Source organism: Biomphalaria glabrata, chromosome 2, assembly GCF_947242115.1.
Source record: "Biomphalaria glabrata chromosome 2, xgBioGlab47.1, whole genome shotgun sequence".
Lineage (NCBI taxonomy): Eukaryota > Metazoa > Mollusca > Gastropoda > Planorbidae > Biomphalaria > Biomphalaria glabrata.
In genome coordinates, this window is record NC_074712.1 from 42,978,661 (window position 1) to 42,995,568 (window position 16,908).

The 16,908-nt window shown below is 34.1% G+C and overlaps 1 protein-coding gene across 1 annotated transcript; it reads left to right on the forward strand.

Annotated features, from left to right (window-relative positions):
- Window positions 1–5,382: 5,382 nt before the first annotated feature.
- On the forward strand, window positions 5,383–16,174 carry LOC106056006 (uncharacterized). Its single transcript, XM_056020704.1, has 12 exons — window positions 5,383–5,565; window positions 9,081–9,199; window positions 11,358–11,477; window positions 12,336–12,422; window positions 12,631–12,694; window positions 12,854–12,916; window positions 13,196–13,236; window positions 13,335–13,421; window positions 13,570–13,652; window positions 15,020–15,089; window positions 15,288–15,327; window positions 15,710–16,174. Exons 1-12 carry the CDS (start codon window positions 5,403–5,405, stop codon window positions 15,742–15,744), a joined length of 972 nt encoding a protein of 323 aa, XP_055876679.1. The 5' UTR covers window positions 5,383–5,402; the 3' UTR covers window positions 15,745–16,174.
- Window positions 16,175–16,908: the final 734 nt, after the last annotated feature.

Consider the following 16,908-nt stretch of genomic DNA (forward strand, 5'->3'; position numbering starts at 1 on the left):
TCACTACACCGCTGACTTAATGAACACTCCCTCACTACACCGCTGACTTAATGAACACCCCCTCACTACACCGCTGACTTAATGAACACTCCCTCACTACACCGCTGACTTAATGAACACCCCCTCACTACACCGCTGACTTAATGAACACCCCCTCACTACACCGCTGACTTAATGAACACTCCCTCACTACACCGCTGACTTAATGAACACCCCCTTACTTCTCACCCCTTCCCTGATCCTCGTCTTAAGAAAATGAGCTACGCCACAGTGCAGGCCAACAGAAGACGTCGGTAAGAGTGTTTGTTTTAGGTTTTGAAACTCTCAGTTCGTTTCACTTCAAGATAGAAGATGCTCTAATCTCTTTCACTCATACTTATTGGCGCCCAATGAGAGTAAACACACACATATTGGCCTACATATCTTGTTTAACTAATATTGGTTTTAGACGTTGTAACCAGGGCAGACGACAGGACTTATGCTACTGTATTTGTTTGGAGATAGGATGATCCCAACAGGTGAACAAAAGGTAGGCCTACGATCGAGTTTTTTTTTTTACTGCTTTAGGCAACAATTTGTCTTGGCTCAGTATCCTTCTATCCACACGTCTGTACATTGAATATGTATTATGTAATTATTTTTTTTCTAACCTAACCGTGGCCATTAGAAGAAAGGGAGAGTAGCATTTTAGATTAGATCAAAGTTACACAAATTGTCACCTAGTACGAGTTAATATATCACAGCCTTTGCGGTATTATATTAAATGTAGTTATTAAATTAAAAATTAATATATCAAGTAACATAAGAAAGTTTTTCTTTCTTTTAAAGAAAAACAACAACTATTCCGCCTTTATGAAGCTGACGACTTTTTGTAAACTCTCAATAACTAATGTAAAGTTATTATTTAAAAAAGGAAAACATTCTACTCGGTTCACCCCCCCCCCTTTTTTTTTCCTCAAAAAAAAATAATTTTGGTTGAGCCCATTCATAAATCTACTCAGAGTATAGAAGATTTTAGTTTTGTGATTTGGAAACATTAGAATCCAGCAGTCTCAATTGGAATACCGGTACTGGAACCCTGGTGGCAGAGGCAGCCATAGGGGGTGGCGAGTGGGGCAACTACTCCACGCCCAGCACCTTAAGGGGGCACCGTCATGAGCGTAGCCAGGGGGGGGGGTTGGGGTTCAACCCCCCCCCCCCCCCCGAAATGAATCCCCCCCCCCGAAGGGGGGGATCGGAATTTAGTGACTGACTTATTGCTTTGATTTTGTTTATTTTAGGTGAGATTTTAATACTAAACCATCACTTGCCCCAGCACAACCAAATGGGTTTTGAGTTTAAAACCCCTACCAGGGGGATTCGAGTTTAAAAACCCCTACCAAGGGGTCCGAGTTTAAAACCCCTACCAGAGGGGTTCGAGTTTAAAAACCCCTACCAGGGGTTTTGAGTTTAAAACCCCCTACCAGGGGTTTTGAGTTTTAAACCCCCTACCTGGGGTTTTTGCAGTTAACTCCCCCTCTTCTATAAAACAAAACAAAAAAAATGCAAACGAAAATCCCCTAATTCCAAGAGCACAGTTAAGGAAGATTTTGATTTTAAAACCCCCTCTAAAATTTACTATAAACCCCCTCTTCAACATAAAAAAAGCTAATTACGCACTCAAAATGTTATGAGCGTAGCTAAATGGGTTTTGACTCAGTTTTGAGTTTAAATCCCACTTCAGCGGGGTTTGAAGGTAAAAAATACCTCTTTAATAATAAAAAAACAAAGCACATTATACACTCAAAATGTTATGAGTGTAGTCAAAGGGGTTTTGAGTTTAAACTCCCCTTCAGTGGAGTTTGAAGCTAAAAAGTACCTCTTTAATATAAATCAAAGCAAATTACTCACTCTAAAATCTATGAGCGTAGCCAAAGGGGTTTTGAGTTTAAACCCCCCACCAGGGGGGTTTGAGGCTAAAAAATACATCTTCAGTGTAAGAAAAAAGCAAATTACGCACTCAAAATGCTATGAGCGTTGCCAAAAGGGGTTTTGAGTTTAAACCCCCATTCAGAGGGGTTTGATGCTAAAAATACCTCTTCAATATAAAAAAAGCAAATTACACACTAAAATTATTTGAGCGTAGCCAATCCAATCGGGGGTTTTGAGTTTAAACCCCTCTTCTACAGATGGCTTTTTAAAACCCCTCCAGATGGTTTTGAGTTTAAATCCCCCTACAGAGAATTTTGAGGTGGAAAAGCCACAACAGATGATTTTGACGATAAAACTTCTCTTTTCGATATAAAATCTAAAGCAAACTACAGTCACTTAATTCCAAGAGCGTATTCAAGAGAGGTTACACATTTTTACCAGTGGCAGGGCTCCATTAATAAACTGCATTGAATAGTCATCTGCCGAAATTGAAAAACACTAAATGTGTCTCAACAAAGATGGCTAAGACAGATTTTAGGAGTCAGTTATAGAGATCGGGTCTAAATCAAGGAAATCCTGTGCCGAACTGGGAGTCGACCCCTTAGTAAGATTGTGAGAGAGCGACGCATGAGGTTTGCGGGACATGTTCTCCGACAAATGAATTACGCATAAGAAGAATTGTAATGATATCCTAGTACTTGACGCCACTCATTCATGGAGGTCCTCATGGCAGGTGGGAAGAGGCTTAAGACGATACCAGTGACAGATTGTTATGGAAACAGCTTGACGCCAAATGCGCCGAACGTCAGTAGGAATAGCACATTAGGTTTTTGAAATAAAACTTTTTAATAGCAGGAAAATGCAGTGTAGATACCTCAGAATATGCATTTTGTTGGCTTTCAATATCAGAAATAGTGCTTGGCCTCGCGCTGGGGGAGCTCCTAGCGCTCCACAAGACCCCCTGGAAACAGCTTGAGGGCAAATGCGCCGAACGGCGCGGGAGGATCTAAGTCAGTAAGAATAGCACATTAGGGTTTTGAAATAGAACTTTTTAATAGCAGGAAAATGCACTGTAGATATCTCAGAATATGCATTTTGTTGGCTTTCAATATCAGAAATAGTGCTTGGCCCCGCGCTGGGGGAGCTCCTAGCGCTCCCCCAGACTCCATAGCTATTTATGGCAGGGAATCTACAATTTTTCCACTAACTCATGGAAGAACCTATTCTAGGGCACAATAAACGTCTTCCAAAAGAATGAAGGGTCAGAATGTAATAAAGATTATGTACACACACACACACATAAATACATATAATTTTTTTTGCGGGGAGGGGGGGCGGGGGGGGAGAAAAAAATCCCCCTCAAACCCCCCCCCCAAAAAAAAAATCCTGGTTACGCCCATGGGCACCGTGATAAATATTTTTTTTGTCACTGTCAGCCCATTGTAGCTTACAAATAGTCGTGGCCCTGATATGATACTCGCCCCTACCCCGCGCACTGCTAAGGCCGCCTCTGCTGGCGAAGAGGTTCAGAAGAGGAGATTTTGGCTGGCAGATAAAAAGATGTATGACCTTCAGTGGGCTCTCACAGTACGTTCTAGCAAACAGTTCTCGAAGGTCACTCGCGTGATGGCAGCCTTCTCACAGTTAGTGGCGAAGGAATTTTAGCTCTCGATTGCTTTTATCATGGACCATTACCAAACGTTCGTTTGCACCAAGAAGTTAAGGGTAGAGAAGTGTCTAAATCGAAACATTCAATTGGTGTGGGAAAACTTATCAATAAATGATACTTTATGATGACAACTCTGAGGTGAATTGGTGGCAATATAGCTTAATATTTGATATACATCTAAGCGAGATAGGGACAGACTATAAAAAACTAACTAAAATTGTCTAATATATTAGGTGACCAGATATTTGGGGAGCGAAAGCTGGACACATGTCTATAACTGGTTCATAAAAAGAGTAGGCTTTGATTTTTTTCGAGCAACATTTGTAAGTAACTTAAACGTTAGTACATCACAATGTACACTCACACGCAGTTTACACACAATGTAGGCCTACACACACAATAATTAAAATAATTACAGGCTTTCTGAAACGATTTTCAAGATAAATCATCTTTCTGTGCGATCCATCTGAAAGCGCTAATAGGCCGCTTCCATAGACTTATATATAGGCCCTACTATATCTAAACTGGACATGGAGACTTTTTTACACTACAAAAAATGTCGAAATTTTTTTAGAAAGTTGGATGAAGGCGTTGTTTTGTAAAGTTGTTAAAAGAAGTAAAGTTGTTGGTTTTTTTTTCAACCCTAACCTATGTAACATATAATTCAATTTTTAGATCTAGATCTAGTAATTGAACCTCAAAAATAAGAGTACTCTCGTCTCATAATTATTATTTTGCAATTTTTAGATACATAATATAGAAAGATCTAGATAATCATTCTATTTAAATGTACATGATTTAAATCAACATGAATTATTTCCATCTAGGATTTTGGAAACATTATCTCAATGGAAACAAACAGGAAATGGCTTTGTTTCATATATTTGCGTGAATATCCGAGAAATGATTTTGCATTATTTCTAAACTTTGAAAACTAAAGATCATTACTTTTCTAAGACAAAATAGATTGATTGGGGCGACTCCCCCTTGAGCCTGAAAAAAAGAGTTTACGTACATAAAAATCTATATATAGATACGCCTGTGAATCGATCAGTCGCGGATAAAAATTTATTTCCGGTTTCCAGTCTAAATATAATATATAAGTCTATGGCCGCTTCTCTCTCTGAAATACTCGGTACTATTTTTTTTTCTTTTTAAATTTTACGAATGTCGCTAATACATCACTTTTTCTGAACAACTCGCGACAACCAAAATAGTATAAATAAAGTACTGTACTGTATGCAGAATCAGCGAGAAACATGAGGAATGACAGCACGCCAAGAGACGACAAGGAACGTGCTGACATCAGTTTCTGAGAAGAAGGCATGATCATGCCAAGCACTACCCATGCATCAAACACAGGAGCCTGCAAAGCAGCGCACATGAAATAAGGATCAAGAAAGAAGAAAGCGACGCAAAACTTTAAAAAAAAAAAAAACATTGTTCGACTTTTTTTTTGATGAAATTGGGACATAGGCCGTCCCGCCAGAAATTTCTTGAAAAGCGTGACAGACGGTCCAAAGCGGGACTGTCCCGCCCAAATTGGGACGTCTGGTCACCTTAATTATATGCTTACAACATCTTTGATTATCTTTACTGTCGCTTCACCTATCCATTGAGATCTAGTGTTATTCCAGTTTAATTTATTGACTTTTTTTGTGTGTTTGTATCTTTGAAATAGATCTACAGACTACAGTCTACATTACTGTCTACACGTTTTATGAAAGTTTCGATTAAAAAAAAACAAAACAAAAACTAGGCCAGTTCTTTGAGCATGCGCAAAGGTATGCTATGCAACGAACAACCACTTCCGCGTCAATAAATGGGTACGAGATTGCTTTTTCCGTGTGCGAGAACGTGTTTCATTTCGTTTCGTCGTTTGTCGGCGACTGCTAGGTTGTTTTCAGCGAAGAAAAAATTGAAAATGTCTTATGTAGCGGTTGAAAGAGGCTCACCTAATACAAAAAATTACAGAGTTTTCTTCCGTGAGTGCTTTACATAAAAAAAATTACACTATTCTAAATGAAGGTCATGTTCAAATTTGTCAAAACATTTCTGACTTTTCATCATTCACTCTGAGTCTGAACTCGACTCATTCATAATCAAATTCATGTGTCGGCAGCAGCGCGAGTGAAGGAGAATCATATAAATTATAATGACAAAGACTTGACACTAGACTAGACTATCTTTCTTAGTATCTAGAGTCTATATACTAGTTACTAGTTATCTAGATCTATATATAATATAGTCAATATAGATCTAGTCTAGTCAGTCTAGATCATCATCATGAGAATACGATTGATCATTGAATATTATTCATATTGAATATCATAATCATGTCATATGAGCTAGCATCTAGATCTAGAATCTAGTACTCTATACTAGTCTATAGTATAGTATAATAGTAGTGACTTACACTGACTTATTGACTAGTGTAGTAGCAGTAGACCTATTAGTAGGAGGCGGAGGTCTAGATCTGTTGAGTATATAAATATTACTATTAGTATAGACTATAGTATAAAAATAACCAGTATATTATATATGTCTAGATCTACTTAAACTTAATGACTTAATCTACTAGACTCTATAGACTTAGTGACTAGACTAGTACTAAAGTAGAATTTTAGATCTAGTCTATCTATACTTATTAACTTAATACTAGATCCACAGGGACGGGATAGTCACTAGTGAGTCTATAGTGACACTATAGTCTATACTGTCTATAGATATAGAAAAAGTAAGGAATATAGTCAAGGTAGATTTAGATCTAGTCTAGTAACAATCTAGTTACTAGAAATTCTAGATCTATAATTTAATTAACTCTACTCTAGATGATCTAGATCTAGTCTACATTCTACATTTTGTTTAGAGCACTTGAGTTATTAGAATTGTATTGTGTATTATATATAATAATATATATATATATACCTTCTAGATATATAAAGATCTACTTTAGTGTAGTCAGTGTATTATTATTATAAATCTAGATCTAGTCACCTATAATGCCTGTATCTAGATATGATCAAGTCAATTCAAGTCTAAATCATCCAGATGTATTCTAGATTGTTCTAGTATGACCTACAAAGCTTATGTTCACTTAATAGTGTAAAAGTAATAAGATCAGGTCATTCCAACATGTATACTTATGTACTGCTCTGACCTCATGTGGCTCTACTATTCTGATGATGCAATGGCAACTGAAACATGGCCACTTGATTACTGATAGCCAAAAGCTTCTTTAGGGATATTTAGGGTCTAAGCTTTGATAGAAAATGCTCATGCTGCTTGAAATAGCCAAGTGATTCAGGATATTTAGTCTTGAAGATATCCATACAAAATATTAACATTTGCATTTATTCTTTATTGCTAACCCACTATTAAAAAATTTTTTCTCTATTATGGCCTGCAGGCCAGATGTTTACATATATATAAAGACTGGACTATATGTATTTATAAGGTTGTGTCATGCATGCTTTCTTTTTATGTGGCACAAATGTTTATGTAACTTATCATTAGTTCCTCAATGTTCAGATGATATGTCCCTTTAGTACTGATAAGGTTTTCTTCTGTCTGCCTTTCTATGCTTATTAAAGAAGAAAACCTCTTACAGAGTAAATAGGTATAAGATTATTTTAACATATATATAAAAGAAGTCTCTCCCTCTCTCTGTTTTCTTCTAGTTGCTAAACATGTTATAGATTAAAACTGACAGTTTAAGAGATAATACAATTAATAGGTTTAATTTTTAAAAAATACCTCTCTTCATTGGAATTTTTACTAATATTGGTAGGCTTACTACTATTAAGTAATAGTAATCGTAGGACGTAATCATCTTCTTTTTTGAAGTAACGTCTGTATTATATAAGATAAGATAATACGAAATCAAATATATAATTAACTAAAAATTATGCAGTAATAACTTCTATGCAATTATATCATGTTATAGATACAAATTTCAATCTTTTTCTATAGTTTTTTTTTTCATATGTAGGCTGACAACTAAATCATAAAATAATTTTATTGCTGACTTAAATGATTTATATCAATTGATTAGATTTATCTCAGGACAGTTGATGCATAGCACTGTTTAAAGAAAGATTAATTTGTTTTTCTTACACATTGACATTTTAGAGAAGAATAAGAAAATGAAAATAAATTATATTTATTGCAAGAAAAATTATAACTTTAAGGGGAGGTATGGCCCTGAAAATCTTATTTTTGTTATTTCTGAAGCTAGGCCTTTGAAATTTGTTATGGTAACATATAATGATATTCTAAAATAAATAATGCTAAAAAAAAGTTTTTTTTTTGAATGATGGTTGCCATGGTAACGGGGGCCATATTGTTTATTGTATACAAATTAAAACTCTGAATTTTGTAAAAACTATTGATCAGAAATACATGAAATTGAATTAAAAGATAAGAAAAAAGGATCCTCTAAATTGGTACAACGTCAGAATTAAAGATTTAAGTATGTTAAATTTTTTACAAATTTTTGAATTTTTAGTATTTTTTAGACCTAAAAAAACAGGATAAATATTAATTAAAAATACTTTAAAAAAAAAAAGTAAATAAAATATTGAAAAAAAATCATTGTACGAGTAAAGTTAATGATGTCCTTAAGAAGTGTTTCAAATATCATCAAAATCTGTCAAGTAGTTTAGGACAAATTCCTAGTAAAGCACAATGACATGTGCAAAAACTAACATTTTGAGAAAAATGAGTTTAAAGTATAAATTTTATTAAGATTTTGTCTCATAGCCCTTACAAAAACATTAAAAAAACATGTTTTAGACACAGATTTAAGCAATAAAAATGATTGTAATGTAAAGAAAAATGATTGATCTACTTAATTATGTTATTAGTTAAAAATCGATATCCTAGACCTAAAACTCAATTTTCTCTAGGGATACCTCCCCTTAAAGATTTCAAATTCTTTTTAAAAAGCAGATTGATCATGTCGTAACTTGCTTTTTTTTTTTTTGCTGGTGATGCTAATAAAAGGAATTCATAATTTGTTTTTAACATTTAATTTTGTTTATCAGTGGTTTAGTCTTATTTTTTTCAGGAAATTATTTAAAAAAAGGTTATTTCACAAAAAATTCAGGCCACTATTTAACTCTTTGTTTGTGCACATCATTTTTTGTCGTCACTGCTTTGTGAATTGATCACAAAACTCTCATTTGTATTCTGCTAATCCTATCTGCCAACATAGCCCTCGCATAAAGACATTTAGCTCTGCACAATGTGTAAGCTGGCTGAACTACTCTCTCTTTGCACTTATCAATGGTGAAATATAAAATGGGACTTCTGTTTCTCAAATTTTGTCTTTATCACCAGAATCTGCTGAATGACAAAAAGTTTTGACTTTCTAGAAACTCTGGATTGTTAACAGGTCATTTTCAGAGTGTTATTCTGTAAGTTACCATTTTTGTTTGGTGTTTTTGTGATATCCAACTTTTGGATCATGTTTGTATTAAAACCACTTTGTTCTCCTCAGAAAATGAATCTGGCTTTCCCATCTCCCCATTCCATGATATACCACTTTTGGCAGATGCAGAGAATCAAATTTTTAATATGGTTGTGGAGATTCCCAGATGGAGCAATGCCAAAATGGAGGTTTGTATCTTTAGTCAGAAAATAAATACAAATTAAATTTTTTTTTAATACTGTACTATTTTACTGCTAAAAAATAATATAAAAAAAACTTTTAGGAGTGGGGGGGGGGGGGGGGACTTAATAGCGAAAAAGTATACTATAGTTCTTCTTCTGCGTTCTCATACTATAGTTTAAAAAAAGGGCAAGCTATTCTGTATATTTATTTGTTTGAATGGGTTTAACAAAAACGTGTGTTAAGGTTTGCATTTCACAGCTGGTATGTTCTGTACCAGTATATAAAATAGGGGGTGGTTTGGCATGTAATACTCACTCCTTGCTAACACTAATCTTCCCATTGAAAATTAAATATGTTCCTGACAAACAGCAGAAGCTCTGCACATCTGATGAAGATAGTGAAAACATTTGCTTTTGATAAAATGTCAAGAATTGAGGCTTTTCACATCAGGATGGAATTAGAGAATGTCCCTAAGTTAATATTCTGGTAGGCCTAACAAGTAATTTTAATTCCAGCACAACCTTTTAGGATATCTTTTATCTAGGCCTGCTCTGGCAGACATATTTGGATATGTAGCTGTCTGAACTAGTTGTGTTTACACACTGGCTGTAAGTTAACATTATAGACCAGCTGTCATATTGGGCATTTAAATCCTTGATATACCTAATACATTTTGTGTTTGTGGTTTAAAATTTGACATGTTTTAAATTATTCTTTTAAAAAGTCTTAGAGTGGGGGAGGGGAGAGAATCCAATTTCTGGGGAAAAAAATATTCTTACTCATGAACATCATTTCTTATCTAGTGAATAGAAATTTCTTGGAAAGGCTTTTGACTTTTTTTTTTTTTTTTTAATACCTTTTTTTTTATCAATTTAATTTGAGTTATAACAGTCCTGGTTCACACAAGACTTAACCTTTTACTTTATGTTTGGGCATTCCAAATGTTACTTTGGGTAGCTAGTTTTTTATTTTTTTATTTTTTTTTACAGTTTTGTTCTGTATCTCGTACTTTCTACAGTTCTGGATGTCTCTACTATATTCTCTTCTTATACCGTTATCCTTTTTTCTAAATGATTGGTAGACATTCTTTACCTCTTGTGTCCTGTAACTGTGGTTTATCCAGTTTGACATTAATACTGCTGTCAGCATATTTAGGTGTGCTATATTCTGCCTATATATATTACTTAACACATTTTACTTAATATTGATTTTTTTCTCATCTCATTGACAGCTTTGTCAGCTATTTTTAGTTTATGTTATTGGACATCACACATAGACCTTTTTTTGTAAATTTTTTATTGATTCAGTCATTGACCAAATTGTAAAGACTGACTCTAGTTAAGTATATCTAATTCTCACCTTTTCTTGTCTTTTAGTTGGTTATGCTGTCCTACTTCTGACACCTAGCATAATTAAAAACTGGATGTCATTGTTGCATTAAAAGCACTGTTGCTATTCCATTCTTCTCTAAGTTTGAGAATTTGCTATAGGAGTGGTTGTGTATTGAGAAGGGAAGGGGCAAAGTAAGGCACATGCTTTCATATCCAACTCTTTATGCATCCCACACATACAGTTTGTAGTAGTAGTTACTATCTGTGTTTGCATTGCCCTCTTTTTATAATCCTGTGTATTTAGTAGTCACCTCCTAATTAATGTGTTTTAAATATATATAATCTGAAGTCTTAATGCAATTTTAACTGTTACTTTGATTGGCCCTGCTAATGACTTTCATTTGTAAGGTTTGCACTTATTGGCATCATATTCATCTTCCATTTATGTGTGCTCTTCACTTCACAATAGCATGACCTTTACCCCCAGCCTGACCTGTAGCTGTGGAACTTAGTTGAACTTTTAACAAACCATTCCTCCCTTCTTCCCTTCTTGTCTCATCTGGTTTAGATAAAAACTTGTATTAAGAAACTATTATTTAAAAAGTATCATTCCCTTTCATTCTTTTTTTTTTTCTTTCAATGATTCCATATTTAAAAAGCAAGTAATCTACAACATAATATTCTAAATGTAGCCCAGAAGACCTTTGCATTCCCATGTCATGTGGAGTAATAGACTTGTTTGGAAACTATTTTATTTATATAAAAAGTTATATTGGTGTTTAAACTATTATGTTACTAATAATGGGTTTAAAAATATTTTGTATCCCTACAGATCAACAAAGAGGAAGGTCTGAACCCAATCAAACAAGATGTCAAAAATGATAAGTTAAGATATGTGAAAAATATATTTCCTCATCATGGCTATATCTGGAATTATGGAGCCTTGCCTCAGGTTGGAGTTAATGTCTAGTTTTACTAGTTTCTTTACTGTTCATTACCACAGAGAATCTTGGACACCCTTTAATTCATATCTTATGCTTACTGATATCTTTCATGAAACAGCTTCCATTTTATTTTTGGGACTGTGATTGTGAATTGAAAAACATTTCTAAGACTTGTGAAACATACTATAACATTGTCAATTTTCTTTGTTTCCTTATAGACTAGCAAAACTTTCAATAGCTCTGATTTTAGAGCTACATCTACTTTTTGTTTGTAGTAGTCAACACAATAAGAAATTTAACATTTTATGGTTGGAAAAAAAACATGTGAACTGTTAACATGTGGGCTGGTATACATAACTAATAAGTGAACATTATGGTCAAACTGTAAAACTTGAGTCTTCTAGGCAGAGGAGAGTCCTAGTAAAGGTCAAACTTTTCCTTGTAGGATTTTAAGGGCTTTTTTTGTTCACATGACACCCTCATTAAATGTGAGGCTGCAGTAAGACGTCAGCTATACATCACATACCACACAGACGACTTGGTCTCAAATGGATTTTTTTTTACCATAAATATTAAAAGGACTGGACTTCTCAGAGCTAAGCCTAAAGCCTTGATGTTCTTCATCAACTTGTGGGGTGTGTACCAAGAACCGAAGTTTGCTTGAACTTGGCTTGACTACCTATCAAGAGTCTCGAGGTTCGACACCCAACTCTAGCCGAGTTATGTTTACTAGGCAGCATGGAAAACAGATCCCCCCCACCCACCTTAACTGGTCCACAAGTGAGATTTGAGCATAGTGCTCTAAGTATGCTACAAGCATAAAAATTGCTCTATATAAAATCCATTAATCCACTATTTTGTTTTAGACATATGAAGATCCAAGTCATGTAACACCAGATACTGGCTGTAAGGGTGACTCAGATCCACTAGATGTTTGTGAGATAGGCTTCAAGGTAAAATGTATTTCTTTTTGTAACTAAACTTTTCATATAAACACAGAATGACACTGCTTTAAAAAAAATCTTTATTTTTGTTTATTGTCATTCTAAGAAATGATTTCATGATGCATTTCTCAATATTTAAAGTAAACAGGAATAGTAGATAAAAAACAATGGCATCTATAAATTCTGATAAAAAATTTTATATTGATGTTTTTCTTAGATACATCCACGAGGTTCTGTTGTCCCTGTCAAAGTGTTAGGAGTTATGTGTCTTATAGATGAAGGTAGGCTACTAAAGTAGGCATAGTATAGGGAACACAATGTTGACACTTTGTTCTATAGTCCATGTAATGTGTCTCTGTTTTGTTAGGACTTGAAGTAAGTGGGATCAATGTGACAGTTGCATAGCTTCATCATTTTTTTAAATTTTTGTTTTTGTGTAGGTGAAACAGACTGGAAGATTATAGCAATAGATGCCAGTGATCCTCTAGCTCCTCTATTGAATGGTAAGTATTTGTCATGAGCTAAATGAGAAAATATTTTGATCCTATGCAAGTTTTCTTATTTAGCTTCCACCCTCAAACTAACTTTCTCTCAATACTCTTTTGTTTTAAAGGTTATCCTAGTATTTGTATTGTCCAGTCAAATGAGTCCTATTAATTCACACTAGTCAGCTTTCTTTTAGTCTTTCTATGTCCCAATCATTGATTCCACATTTTTAGTTATTATTTTATGCCCTTCATCTACTACACTGTAAACCATGTACAATTTCATTTGGTTCACAGATGTACAAGATGTAGAAAGCCAGTGTCCTGGTTTGCTGAGGGTAATACAAAAATCAAATTAGTTTTTTTTTAATATGTTAAAACTTTTTGACAGTGTAGTGAGGTTGACATGCTTCCACTCTTTTCATTTTATTTTCAGGCTACGTATGAATGGTTCAAATATTATAAAGTGCCTGATGGCAAACCAGAAAACAAATTTGCCTTTGATGGAGAAGCTAAAAATAGGGTTAGTAGAGGTAGTTTCATGAATTGATATTCTGTGTATTGTGTTGAAGGTAATCTGAGTTCAAACATTATTTGCTTGGTTGTGTGTTGCTCTCATGTTTATTTGAGAATTATGTCTGGTTTATAAAAACTAAAATGTTTTTTTTTAGGACTATGCTTTGAAAGTAATTCAAGAAACTAATGAACAGTGGCAAAAATTGATCAATTCCACAGGAGACTCTGCTATATCAAGGTTAGTTTTGTTTAGTACTTATCTTATATTATACAGACATTACTTCAAAAAAGAAGATGATTACGTCCTACGCGTCATGCATTTAGTCATCTAGTAATTCAGATAAGTAGTGGTCTGTAGTTTGTTTTACACATGCAGAACACTACACCTCCAGATTTTATTCACAAGCCTACAAAATGAAGCAAAACCTATTTAATATGGTATTAAAAGTTTCCCTCATTCTTTGCTATGACCTAGTCACTTCTAAAAAATGATCAATAATACTGTTTTGATTGGCTGTTGGCTCTAATTAATTTGAAGTAATTAATTCAGGATTTTGCTCCATTTTGAAACATTAGGTTAAACACATTTGGACTGGCATTTATAGTTTAATCTTGGTTGCCTAATCACCATTAGAATAGAGCTAATAGAGTTTACAATGCAAGTAGTAAAAGCTTCTGGAAAAAATTCAAGCACACAAAAATGAGCTTTAGCTTGAAGTATCTTGTATACAATTATTTCTAGATGACTATCTTCAGCTGCTGTTTGTCATAACCCAGTAAAAGCATTAATATTGTTAAAAAAAATTTTTTTAAGTTTGTTGTGTAATATTAAGAAACCTAGTCATCACATGAATTTAAACAAAATTAATATTTTGAATTGCTTTTTTTTTTCTAAGATGAAATGGAGTGAAAGAATTTTAAAAAAAAATCACCTTTCAAATCCAAGATGTCATACAGAATTATAGTGCAAATAATATAATAGTATTAATTTATCCTTATGTGTACCTAAAAAAAGTCATATTGGTAAAACTTGTACATTTAGAAACTTTTTTTTTTAAATTATATCTTATATTAAGTCTCTGTACTTTCATTGGCATGTAATCAAGTTAGTTAGTTTTCAGTGTAAAAAAATATACTTTTCTATTTATCATAACCAAAGAATAGAACTACTGGTATATATATGGCTCCTTTTGTCTCGAAAGGCAATGGATGCGCCCAAGTGAGTCACTGGTATATAAGACACCAGATTTTGACGATAGTTTTTTTTTATTTTTTTTATGTTAACTTACAGTACTTATAAATACAAATATCCCTTTTAAAAACACATATATAAAATAATAATTGCATTGTGTTCGATTCCAAAAGATAAGGATGAGTGCAGTGTTTCACATGACTGTGCAAACCCAGCATATTTTCCCACATCTGATGCAGACAAAACCACTGAGGGTTTTATAAATTTCTTTTTGTCTTCTTTGCCTGTCTTCAACTATTTGTTTTTCATTACAAGTTATGTTTTAACATGTTCCTAATTATTTTTCTTGCTCTAGCTAGCTCTATCTTTAAATATATATATATATATGACTAATTGCTGCTGGTTTGTTTCAGATTAAACACCACAGTGACCAATAGTCCAAATAACACTGATGTAGGAGAAGCTGAAGCTGTTTTAAATAAGGTAATCTCCCTTTACAAAAGTCTTTTTGTTTTGAGATCATGATAAATGATTTTGGTGTTTCTGTTGTAGATGTAAAATAGTCTCAAGTTAACATTTATAAATTTAGGCTTTATAAAAAAAATCTAACTGCACCCCTTTTTAATATGCCTTGTTATAGATCAGACAAATTGATTTATTTTTTTTTTTGTTTTCCTCCAGTCTCCTGAGCCTGGTCCTGCAGAGGAGATAAGTCAGAATGGTGAGTTCAGTGTTTCCACAGTTGTCTACTTACTAATAGGTGGTGCTGTTTTTAAGCTATTAATGTTTATAAGAATTACTTTTTTTTCAAGTGCATTAAACATTAGTGAACTAACTAAGGTCACACTAATTATTCTGAAAACCAGCTTTGCACAATTTTTTTATTGGGGTCTCTAAGAATTTTTTCTATTAAATTGACAAAAATTTATACTAATTTTTTTTTTTTTTTTTTAAGTATTTTAAATGTAAATAGAAAATCAACAAACACATAATCTTGTCACTATAACATCATTTACTCAACATTTAAAGCACCCAATTATTTTAACTGCTTGTATTTTCAATTGAAATAGTTGAATTCTAATTGTACATTGTTATGTCTCTAGAAAACAAGTGGTACTATGTCATCCCCAAACTGTAACCTCCAGTCAGTGACTGTGTCAACAGTTGTTCACTATCAATAACCAGTGCTACTACCAGAATCTTCATCCAGATTCAGCATCCATTGTTTCGAACTTGACCAAACATTGACATGATCTTTTCTATGCTTCCTTATTGTCCATGATTTGTGTGTGTTAGGTGCATTGCAATTCCAGAATGCTTCAAGAAATACTGTTGAATATATTTATGCCATAATTAATTCTTGTAATGTTGTCTGTGTTTTGATCAAAGCAAACTGATATCTAAGTGTTTCATTTGCTAATTGTACATTTAGTGGACTCTGATTTTTTTTTTCTTTATGTAATGCTACTTGGTGTTTATATTTTGTAAAGGGGGGGCATGTTTGTCTGTGTCATGGTTATGTTTACTACTGGTCTAATTCTATTGAAATAAATCTATATTATACAATACTAAGTTGTTTTCTTTTCCTCTTATTCAGTGAGACATTTCCAGGTTCTATTTTCTAGATTAAGTAAACTTTTATCATATCAGACCAATGATAGTGTAAATAAATACCTGTACTATTTAATGCCGAATAGGAAAGGCAGGGAGCATTTTCCAAAGGCTGCAGCCTATTTGGACTAACCAAGCCATTGGACTCGAGACAAAAATACACCTCCTCAACACAATCATCATTCCAACTGCTACATATGCATGTGAGACGTGGAAGTCATTTGTCAAAATTGAGAAAAGACTAAATGTGGCTCAACAGAGATGGCCTAGACGGATTTTGGGAGTCAGTTACACAGATCGGGTCTCAAACAAGGAAATCCTATGTCGAACACTTGGTGAGGTTGTGACTGAGCGTCGCATGAGGTTTGCGGGACAAACGTCAAAATGAATTACGCACACCAAGAGTTGCGATAACATGGAAGCCAAAACGAGGAAAGCGCAAACAGGGACGTCCTCGTATTATTTGGCGACACACCTTCATGGAGGACCTCAGAACAGTGGACACCAGGTGGGAGGAGGCTTCAGACATTGCCAGTGACAGATCTTTATGGAGACAGCTTGCCGCCCAATGCGCCGAACGGCGCGGGAGGACCTATGTCTAAGACTAGCCAGCTTCACACTTTAAAAGAAAAAAGGGAATCTTGAGAATTAAGTGCCATTAAAATTACAAGGGAGACCATCATGATCAATA

Coding starts and splice junctions, on each gene's coding strand:
- LOC106056006 (XM_056020704.1), top strand. CDS start 5,403: ATGGGTACGAGATTGCTTTTTCCGTGTGCGAGAACGTGTTTCATTTCG. Junction 13,237..13,334: donor AGTGTCCTGGTTTGCTGAGG/GTAATACAAAAA, acceptor TTTTATTTTCAG/GCTACGTATGAATGGTTCAA. Junction 15,328..15,709: donor AGAGGAGATAAGTCAGAATG/GTGAGTTCAGTG, acceptor TTATGTCTCTAG/AAAACAAGTGGTACTATGTC.